Source organism: Pyrgilauda ruficollis, unplaced genomic scaffold, assembly GCF_017590135.1.
Source record: "Pyrgilauda ruficollis isolate IOZ18807 unplaced genomic scaffold, ASM1759013v1 scaffold6, whole genome shotgun sequence".
NCBI classification, from domain to species: domain Eukaryota; kingdom Metazoa; phylum Chordata; class Aves; order Passeriformes; family Passeridae; genus Pyrgilauda; species Pyrgilauda ruficollis.
In genome coordinates this window covers 10,725,628-10,736,647 of record NW_024527710.1, presented here as the reverse complement: position 1 = coordinate 10,736,647, position 11,020 = coordinate 10,725,628, and the positions used below count along the sequence as shown (strand labels likewise).

General features: G+C 58.4%; 1 protein-coding gene across 1 annotated transcript; it reads right to left on the bottom strand.

Moving 5' to 3' along the window:
- Window positions 1–4,233: 4,233 nt before the first annotated feature.
- TSPAN1 (tetraspanin 1) lies at window positions 4,234–9,004 on the bottom strand. The gene is made up of 8 exons (XM_041483361.1): window positions 8,924–9,004; window positions 8,731–8,795; window positions 7,473–7,679; window positions 6,999–7,073; window positions 6,204–6,302; window positions 5,689–5,826; window positions 5,163–5,246; window positions 4,234–4,915 (listed from the first exon to the last, which is right to left on the bottom strand). The coding sequence occupies exons 2-8, from the start codon at window positions 8,785–8,787 to the stop codon at window positions 4,862–4,864; spliced, it is 714 nt and encodes a 237-aa protein (XP_041339295.1). The 5' UTR covers window positions 8,788–8,795; window positions 8,924–9,004; the 3' UTR covers window positions 4,234–4,861.
- Between the last annotated feature and the right edge of the window lie 2,016 nt (window positions 9,005–11,020).

The following is an 11,020-nucleotide window of genomic DNA, read 5'->3' as shown; positions in this document are numbered from 1 at the left end:
GGAGGCCTGGGGGTGCACCCATTTCTGGGGTAGAGACCACAGGACTGAAATGGAGTGGTAGTGGGAGAGTGTCAGCCACCAGCATGGACCTGCTGCCTCCTGCTCCCCTACCTGATCTCTGCATCCAGGCTGGGCTGACACGCCTCCCCAAGATGAAGCACAACTTTCTGGCAGGGCTACCCCTTAGCAGAAGTTTTTTACATAGTCACAGGGCCTTGGTGAGGGGCTCTTGCCTCCTGGCAGCCTCCACATCTGCCTCCTACCAAACCCTGCGGCACCGAGCCTCTGCCAGGGCACCGTGGGTGAGAGGAGGATCCACCTGCTGCGTCCAAATGCCTGGGGCAGAGCCTTGCAGAGCGATGTGTGCTCAGGTCTGACACCCGCCGTGTGGTGGCCACGCCAGGGAACCAGTATGTGCAAAGTGCTGCCTTTATAGGAGCCTCCCCTCCTGAAACAGAGGGATGACAGCAGAAGCAGGTTAACCCCTTGAAGGGGAGAACCGTGGAGGCTGATGGAGAACCTCAGCTCATGGTCTCAGGTGCTGGTGATGCCAGGGTTCATTACCCAAGTCCCTGAGGCACCTGTTAGATGAGCCAGGTCGCTCATCATCCTGCCTTTTTTGGGGGGGTCTCGCTTACTTCCTGGTGCATCCTGCTGGTGCTGGAGCATTCCCGGCTGTCCCAGGAGCTGGCCAGGCAACTGTCCCCTTGCCTGCCCACCCTGAGGTCCGACCCAGTGGCTGCCAGCTCAGCCCCATGTGGCAGCAGCTGCAGCACGTGCTGCCCGAGCTGCAGTTCTCACCCAGCCCCTGCAGCCCCCCCAGCCCGGCCTCCCTGGCTTTGTGCAGCCCTACAAAGGAGAACCTGTCCGGGCTGCTCCACCTCCCAGGAGCTGGCTGATAATTAAACAAAAGCAAAATAGCATTGGCATGAAACCTGACCTTTCCAGAGCTTGTGGGGGGTGGGGAATTTTGCATAGTTTCCGGTGGTATTTATTTTTATGCATCATAGTTTTTTGTTGGAGATCTCTGTGGCGAGGAAGCAGGAAGTCCCTGTGCTCTGATGACGGGCTGGTATGTGGGAGACAAGGTCTAGGCTGACCCTTCCCATGGCACATGGGTTCCTCTGTGCCCCACAGATGGAGGGAAGAGCCTTCCAGCCAAAGTCCTCTGGGATAATACACCAGTCCTCTTGAATGGAGAGATCTCATCACTAGAAGGATGCTCTGTGCTGGCCCCATCTCCTTCCCTGCATGGGAGGGAGTCAGTGGTGCTGTGCCTGGCCACTTGCATCCCAGCCCAGGGAACTGATCCTAAATTTTCAGCACCCTCTGCCTCATAAAAAGTCATAAATGCCAAAAGCATTTAGGAATAAAAAATCATAAATGCGAAGGTGCCCAAACTGCTCCCAGGAAGGGGCTCTGCTTGGCTTCTCCCTTTGTTCCCAGCTTTGAGGGGGGTCCTTTCCCTGCACCCAACCCATTCCTGTCCCTGTTCCCTGCTGTGCCTGCAGACACAGGGCTGCCACCTCCTGTTCCCACATTTAAGGTAGCTGGCAAATTAATCTTCAACTGGGTATCCAGGATTGCTGTGACGGTTATTGTGCCCAGTGCAGCATTAATGATTAACACGCAGGTTCAATGTCAGCTCCTCCCTGCTGCCTTTTGAATAGCCCTGGCATCGCCTCCTCTGATATCCCCACAAAATAATTAGCGCAGGGAGCTGCCTAGAAAGCACTGTTGGGGTTAGGCTGGCACTCAGGATGGTTGATCTCTGAGGAGGAGGAGAAGGGGAGTCAAGCAGGCAGTCTGTGCCAGGGAAAGTGTGCATTGCCTCACTTCTTCCCCTGGACCAGCCTGCGCCCTTCAAGGATATCCTCTTCTCTCCATTCTGGGAACATCCTGTCCCAGCTTTTACAGCAGGCACTCCTTGGGCAACTAATGCTGGATGAGTTTGCTTTTGTTTCTTATTACCCCCTTTATTACCACAACCCCAAAGAGGTGCAGCTCCTCCTCCTTTTCATGTACCTGTTCCCATCGAGGCTAATTCCCAGGAAGGAGGGGGCGGCTCCTTTCCTAAATTACCGATCACTGCCCACTCCCTGCCAGCACAGGCGCCTGCACCACACAGGGTTTCGCCTGCTGTGCCCTGGGGCAAGTCATGCCGGTGGAGAGTGCACCCGGCAAAACTCCAGGAATTTTGGTCTCTGTGCGGCTCCCATCATAGCAGTGGCTGCTTACCCAACGTCCCTGCAGGGAGGCTTTGCCCTCCCGCCTTCCCTCATCCTGTATCCCAGGTGGAAAAGAAGAACCCCCACTTTGGCACACACCCAGATGTGTCAGGCTCTCGAGCCGTCTCCTGCCATCTTCCGGGGGCAATAAGGAAGTTTCTGTTTGTCACCACAAGCCCTCAGGGACCTCTCGGCCTTGTGTGGTCAGTTCCTGATTGCCCCAGAGTGCCAGTCTGTGAGAACTGGGCAACTCTAAGGGATATAAATGCAGAGGTTCCTGGTGGGGGTGGGTGGTGGGCTGGGATGTGCCACGGGGCTTGTGGGGGAGCAGCTGGAATGGGATCTGCTTGGAGAGCCCAAAGGCTGTGGCAGTGCTTGGGCAGTGGAAGTGCAGGGCAGGGGCACAGGGAGCACAGGGAGGCTGTGCCAGTCCAGTTTACCCCCACTGCTCTGATTTTGGCTGCCAGGGCAGCCAAGAGCTGTGGAGGGCAATTGGGAGGAATCACATCCACGAGGAGAAACTGGTCCTGCAAGTTTTCCCAGCAGGTGGAGGGGAGGGACCAAGCCAGTGGTTGCAGGGTTATTTACAAAACTCAGTGCCACAGAAACAGCCTGTTCTGACCCATGGAAACCCCATGGCTAGGAGGAGTTGCAAAGGTGGAAGGCAGCAGTTTCACCCCTGAGCCTGCTCCGCCCCACAGGGGTGTTGGTGAGAGGGTGTGTGCCAGGAGCCAGCTCTGCAAGGCATCCCAAAAACAGGGGGCAGAAGCGGACATAGCCAGGTGTGCCCAGCTCGGTGCCAACAGGTTCCTGGGCACCGTAACACCTCCAGGAAGGGATTCCTGGCAGCTCCTGCATCCTTGAGAGGGATAATAGGCATAAAAACCCTGACGCCACCCATGAGGTGACACCAGTTTATGGTAGAGCTGGGACCTATTTATTCACCTGTCCGGGAAAGACAAGGCTCTTTTCTGGCAACTTCCCCCACACTTTGCCATGGGGCAGGGCCAAACACCATGTCCTTAGGGCTAAGTAACCCAGCGTGGGGAGTGGGTGCCCATGCCTGTCTCACTGTTCCCTGCCTGCTCCTGCCTGTGGGACAGGTACTGGATGGCACCAGGGCCATGCCAGACCACGGCAGTGCCTCGGTGCAGCCTCGTACCAGGCAGGGGCCGATAAGGGGGTGCCACAGCAGGCACAGAGCGAGGCAGTGCTGGGGAGGCTGTGTGCACACTGGCCTCCTGCCACCACCCCTGTCCTTCACCGCCCCTGCCCCACAGCCCTCGTGCTCTGCCCCACTACCACAGCCAAAACAGGGTGAGGGAGCCCTTGGGAGCACCAGAGCACCAACCCGGCTGTGCTTTTGCAGTGGAGAAACTGAGGCAGAGTGTATCCTCAAGAGCAGATAGGGAGTAGTAGTAGAGATGTCTGGAAACCCCCCAAGCCCACCCGTACCTCCCACAGCCCCACACAGAGGGAAGGCACGTGCATCAGACACAGGCAGTGTGGGACAGTGCTGGGGTGGAGATGTTCAGAGGTGGGCGTGGCAGGATCCATCCCTCTCCACCACTCCACTCCAGGTTCCTGCAGCTGATGGGGACACAGGAACCCCCCAGCCAGCCCTGCCTTTCAAGCCAAGCTGCTGCGCCATCCCTGGCTGCGTGTTGTGAGCAAGCAGTGGCTGTTGCAGAGGGCAGGGGATGTAAGGGTGGTGTCCTCCCTGCACCCTGTCTGTTGTGCAAACACAGGGCTGCTCTGTTTCCAAGCACCTTAACAGGCGAGGAGCCACAGGCAAGGAGGGCAGGGAGGCTGTGGGCAGGGCTGTGCTGCCTGCAAGGACGTGGAAGGGAAGGGGGGAGGGAGGCGAGGCAGCCCCCACCCCTGCACCCTCCCGCCCCCCAACAGATATTTATTAAAGGCAGCACCAAGATCAACTCTAGAAAATAATTTGTATCCAAGATGAAAAATTTATTTGCATTTCTTTACAGCATGGAGAGGGGCTCAGGCACAAAATGGCACGGGGTACAGGGCAGCCTCAGCCCCTGCAGAGCCAGGGATCACCAGGGCTGTCTCCATGCCAGGGGCAGAGACCAGCCAGCATCCAGCCAGCCCCTGTTTCAGGGGAGCACATGGCAACAACGCCAGGGCTGGCAGAAGATGGGTGCAGGAGTAGATACATCTCCAGTGAGGGTGTAGTTACCCCCTCAAAGTGAGGCAGGGGGACACAGTGGGGACAGTGTGAGCAGTACTGCACCCACCTGCAGGGGTTTCTCAAGGCATCACTGTGCCATTGCCAGATCAGCAGCCCTGAACAGCCCCTGTGCTGCTTTATGTCCTGCTGGCATCAGCCAAACAGACCAAGCAGCTTTTCCCACCATCCCCCCCACAATCAAAAAACACCCCAAATCTCTATTTGTACAAATCTCATATGTACAGGCTCCATATGCCATATCAGTACAAAAATATACACAAACTCTACAGATCCCAGCTCAGTAGATCAAAATACAGCTACAAATCACAGTGCACAGGACAGCATCAGACCCAGGGAGGGATGGGGTCCCCCTGAGAGCATGGCACCCCACAGGTGCACCCCAGCATGGGGGGGTGGCGGGTCATCCTCCTGCCTCGGGGGGTCACTTCTCATCCAGCCGACAGTACAGGTACATGGACACTGCCATGGATGCAATCTGGGGGTGGCAAGGTGCAAATCAGCCCCCTTAAATCTCCCTCCCCTTCCCAACAGGGGTTTGGGTCACAGCCCACCATCCTCAGTGCACCAGAGGGAGGGCTGGACGTGCCCAGGGAGGAAGGCTCAGTAGCCTGGAGCTGCAGGTGGTCCGTGGAGCTGCACCAGGCCCTGGGCCCCTCTCAGGCTGGTCCAGCCCCAGCTCCAGGCACAAGGAGAGGGCAGCACAGCAGTGCTCAGGCACTCACCTCCAGGGCAGCGATGCCGGCTGCCACGCCGCCCGCCACTCCTGCGTTGGTCCTGATTTCTTCCAAGATCTGTTTGAAACAGCCCTGCACAAGGCAACCACACGGGTGAGGATGGTGCCAGAGCACAGCATCCCCCAGGAAGGGATGTACTGCTTCTCCAACGCAGAGCACACAGCTATGGAGAAGGTCTGAGGCTTCAGGGGCAACTCAGCCACTTCTCAGACCAAATATTGGGTGGGGAGCAAAAAAAGGAAAGGAGGAAGCAGGAAAATCACCCAAATAGGCAGAATGATGCCTGGGTTCATGCCCAGCACCAGGCATGCCACCCTATTCCCTTTAGGACCAGAGCAACGTAACACCTTTACTTGTTTCTACCAGGGACAAGCCAAGGCCACCACAGCATCTCCCCAGATCTTAAAGCCTGTGGGAGCACCATGTGCAGAGCTGGGGCTGGAGCTACAGGAGAGGTTTCCCTCCCATGCCCAGGCACACCCCATGTCAGGCTCTGCCAGCAGCACACCCGTACCTGGACAGCCATCTCTTCAGCCATCGTGCTGTTGCAGGACTCCTGCATGTCACAGCACTGCCTGGGGTAGCTGTGGTATGTATCATAAAAGTAGGAGTGGTTGAAGTCTGTGTAGTTATTCAGGCCACAGCAGTGAACCTAAGAAGGAGAGAGAGGAAGGGATGGGAAGAGCATCCTTCAGGTCGCCCTCCAGGCTCTGACACCATCTCAACCCCACTGGCTCATGGGGGGTCACCCAGCTGAACCCTGCCTCAGTGGGCTGCTCAGTAGTCACCTTGGGACCAGGGTTTTGCCCCACACACCATCACATGCAGCTCTCTATGTATCAGACCCACTATGTATCAAGCAGGTAGTTCCCAGGAACCTGGGAAGTTGAGGAGGTGGTGACAGCTCAGCACCTCCAGGATTGGGATGTGTCCCCACTTCCATCTCACTGTCCCACCCAGACCTGCTCCACCTAAGCTCATGTTGGGAGGATCCCAACCCACAGGTGGGGTCCACAGGGCTCAGCGCACCTCTGTCATGGTGACATTCCAGATCTCTGTGAACGTCGTATCCACCCCATACTTCTCCTTCAGCAGTGGGGTCACCAGACCTGTCAGTAACGTCTCTGCCTGGAAGAAAGGGCAAAAACACCATCAGAGATGGTCCTGGGGAGCACCACAGAGCTGAGCACCCCCATACTGGTCTCAGCCTATGGAGAGGAGACCAAAAAGACCCAGCATGGCCAGAAGCCACACCATGTCCGTTTGACCCACAGAGAGTTTTCCTCTTCCCCACTAACCAGTGCTTTATGGCACAAGGTCATTTATGCCCAGTGAGTCATCTGATAAGCAGAGTTAAGTGAGGGAGCCAGGAATGAGTTTGCCCTGCGGTTGACTTCTCCAGTGCCTAATGAGGCAGTCGCCTTTCTCCCCAGGTGGTTTCTCAGGTGCCTAATAAAGGGGTGAGCTTGCTCAGCATGAGGCAATAGGGACTTCCTCCCCCAGTGGCTCCTACCCTCAGAGGTGGGGAGGTGTCAAGCCTAAGCTGGTTTGGGACTGAGGGGCTTGACAGAAAGAAGTGGGCAAAACTTGTCCTAAAAATATATAAAAATATAACAGGAACCCCTGTTCCCACCACCCTCAGGCTGCTCCAGCCTGCCCACGTAGCTGGTGCCAGCAGTGACCAACATCCCTTCCTCCTGCAGCACTGACCACTGCACAGCAGCCACACCCATGGGCAGCACTGCCAGCCCATGGCTCCTGTTTTCCCAAGGGGTAGGACATGTCCCAGATCAGCCCAACCCAAGACTCGGGTATTGCACTCACAAGACCTGTGAAGACCAGAGCCACCACGGCAGCAGCAACTTCAGCAATGAAGATGATCAGCACCACTGAGAAGAACTAGGACACAGCAAGAGGAGGGAGGTCAAATTGACAGCCAGAATCCTCAGGGGCCCCTGGAACTCATCTGCTTCCCCAGGGCTCCAGCCCTCCTGCCTCACTGCCTTCAGCTCTGCTCCTGGCCAGCAGCAGCACATCCCTGGGTCCCTCCAGCCGCATGGGGCTGAGCTCTCTGGACACGCTCCAAGAGAGAGACCTCAACTCAGCACGCCCTCCTGCCTCCTCTCACCCTTCCTGGGGCAGACTGAGTCCAGCACTGCCTTTCCAAGGGCCACCCAGACTGCCACCACATGGAAACACCCACAGATATCACCTCCACAGAGATATCTACCCATCAGATCTCCCCACCACAGACCCAGCTCAAATGAGGCTTGATAAGGAGGTCAGTCAGGTCCATACCATTATCAGGAGACATTTGCTCTCCTTCTGGGCGCCGTAGCACCCGAGGAAGCCGATCACCAGCAGGATGGCACCAATGACGATGAGGAGATAGGCCACATTCACAACCTGCAGGATGCTAGTAGAGAGCGTCCCAAATATTTTCAGGAATGACTCTCCGTCCACTTTGACCCAGATGCCAACTCCCAGGATGGTCCCACCACTGAGCTGGGAGGAGAAAGGCAATGTCAGCTTCCAGGGAGGCACGACATTTGATATTTGGGCAAGGCCCTGGCACAGGTGTTTCTCTCCTCGGCAGTTTTTTCACCACACCAAAGCAAGACTTTGTGGCACTGCGGGCAGCTCAGGGCACTGCCAGATGGGTCAGTACCCTGAAACACACCCCAGCATCGGCACATTCCCTGGGCAGTGTCACAGCTGCCCCCCTCCCCAGCCCCAGGGCTTTCAGTGCCAGCAGTGGAGCTGCCAAGCCAACAGTGCCACCAGCCTCCCCACAATCCCACACGGCCAATTCAGGCACTGGCCACCATCACATTGCCACAAGCTCTTCCACACAGGGCAGCTGCCTGCCCATCCAGAGGAGGAGCTGAGCAGCCCCTGACCCCAGACAGGGATGTACTCCTGGGCAAGTTCAACTCTGGGCTGCCTGCAGTCTGTGCCAGCCCTCCCCTCTGCCCACTGGACCTTCCCCACCACACTCAAATCCTGGCAGGAGCTTTACAGAGGGAGTGTTTCAGCAGAGGGAGCCAGGAGGCTCTGCATCCACTTCTTCCCAAGGCTGTATCCTACCATACCCCCTTCCAGGTGGCTCCTGCAGAGCCAGGGCAGCTCCTGCCAGCTCTACTCCCTTTGCCCCGGGTGGGAGTAGAGCCTGCATGTGCTCTGAATTCCCGACATCCAGGAACCCCGAAGCCACAGTCACACACGGGGGCTGCTCTCCTAGAGAAGCAGAACCCCCAGGCAAGGGCGCAGCAAACCCACTGTTCTGGGGCATCAGCACCTTCCCAAGCTTCAGCACAGCGAGGGACAGGGGCAGCTGATGCAACAGCCACTGTCCCCAGAGCACGGCACAGCCCTCTGGGCTTTGCAAGTCCCACCTACACCCACCTGCCCACATTCTCCACCCCATCGCCCACAGAGAGGAGTCCGGAGGGGCAGGAGAGCGCAGCCAGACCCAGACCCAGACCCACCCCATACCCTGCTCCGGGGGCTCCACGGGACCCCCTCCCGCAAACCCCAGCCCCAGGGGCGCACTTACGAAGATGGCCAGGTTGAAGAGGATCATCATGACCTTGATAAAGGTGAAGCACCCCATCTTTGCACCTGGGGAGAGTAGAGAGGTTACCGGGGAGCCCCCACCCAGCACAGCTGCTGCCGTCCCGAGAGCCCAGCGCCCCTCCAGGGGAAACCAGAGGGTCCCCAAGTGGCGGGGAGGGACAGAGCCAACTTACCTGAAGGGAGAGCAGATCCCAGCGTCCGCTCCCGTCCTGCCCCCGCCCGCTGTGCCTCCACCGCCCCGCCGGTGCCGCCTTTTAACCGGGAGCAGCCCGGGGCCGCCCCCGCCGCCGGAGCCCCCCGCCCCGTCCGGCCCCCGGGGGCCTCCCCTCGGTGCGGCGGGCAGCCCGGAGCCCTGCTGCCCTCTGCTGCTGGCAGCCGCCGTGGGACGCGCTGCCGCTCCCTGCCCGTGTCCCCGCGGGGTCCCTCCTGCCGTGGGGACACTGGGGCAGCGCTACCAGCCCCGGTGTTTCAGCCCGTGCCCAGTGCGGGTCCCACCGCGCCGCCCTCCTCCGCATGCTGGGCACCCTGCCTGGGGTTTTCCAGCTGTGGGCACCCCAGCACTCACAGCCCCCGGTCACGGCCTCCCTCTGCCAGCCAAGGCTGGGGCACCCCACTTCGCAGGCTGATTCTGTGGGTGAGCTGCTGCTCCCCCTTCTCGGCAGCACTCAGGCAGGGGTCTCTCCAAACCCCAAATTTCCAATATCCCGGGCCAAAAGAGAAGCTGGCAAAGGAGGGCGCTGGGGAACGGCTGCACGAGCCGCTTTGCAAAGGAGAAGCCAAAGCCGCGCAGGCCATCCCCGACTGGTGCACAGGGTGGATTATTGCTGGCGGGGACACAACAGGGTGACGGCGGGAGAGGACAGTGACAGCCATGACAGATGCCAGCACTGGAGCAGTCAGCGGAGACCTGCCATTGCCTAAGGGCTGCCAAAAGTGATTTTCTTTGGAAAGACGCTTTGAAACACGGCTGGTTTCCCACAGAGGACTGCAAGAGTCACAGCGCACAGAGGGGGATGCTGCCTCCCCAGGCCTGACCCTTGCAGTGGTCCTTGCCAGTCCAAGGGCTCCTTTGGGGCAGGAACTTGTGCTGGTCCCCTCACCAGTACCCACAGCATGTCCCTTCAACTTGTCATCAAACCACAGAGCGATGCAGGAGGCAGGGGAGACCTCATCTTACAGGAAACCAGGCTCTGTGTGCTCAGCACACCCCACCCCACACCCAGCTCCCCCAAAACCCCACAGCACATTCCCTGCCTGGCTGTAATGATACATTTCAGCAGGATGAAGTCAGCCCCATTGGCTCCAGCCAAATCACAGTGGAATTTGGGGGAAGCCTCCAACCCTCACAGGTACCCTGGGTATGAGCACAGCCCATGCTGCAGATGGGGGCTGTAGCCTTAGCCCTTTTCTGCAGCAGCTGCCAGGAAGCTGCTCAGAGTCAGGGCCAAGCCTTCATCCTTCTCCCAAAGGGGGACAGCTGCTCCTAAACCCCCTCTCATATTGCCCCTCTCCCAAAAGTTACCCCATCCCAGCCTGGCCATGTTTGCTGCACACAATCCCCCACCCCAAAAATAATTTTTGGCAAATATGTGAATACTTGCTCTCTTTCCCAATCATTGCCAACCACAGGGGAAAAATGAGGAAAAGCCATGGACTGTTCCCCTCACCTCCTCCAGCTCCTGGTACTGCAGCCTGGGATTCAGCTGCTCCCCAGTATCCCCCACCTGAGCCCCATTAGGGATCCAGGGCTGGATTTTCTGGTTCTCTGGGAAGGCCTGACCTGACCACAGAAGGACGAGTCCAGTGACATTCCCCTGTCCCTGCTGCCCAGCGAGGCCACGCCATCTCCCCGCTGTCCCCATCCTCTCCCACAGGCCAGCTGGATCCTCAGCATCCCCTTCCCTGGAGCACGGGGATGCCTCTCACCAGGGCAGGGGCAGCAAAGCTCCTCCAAGCAGCCTGTCCCTGGGACACTGAGAGCAGGGAAGTGGCCTCAGTTTCCCTCCTGGTAAAGCACTGGGTAAGAAGGCCCAGGCATCAGCAGCCGTGGAGACCAGCCAAGCCTGTGACTGACAGGATTTTGGGATATCCCCAGCCAGGTGAGTCCCTTGCAAAGGGCTTTCACGTGTCTGTTTTGGGCTGGCAGCATCTACCCGGCAGTCTGTCCAGCACCCGGACACCTGGGCAGTCAGGATGGATGGACACACAGCAATGTGCCAGCGATGAGCCTGACTTTGGGTTTGCAGATGGAAGTTACTGAATGTTACAGA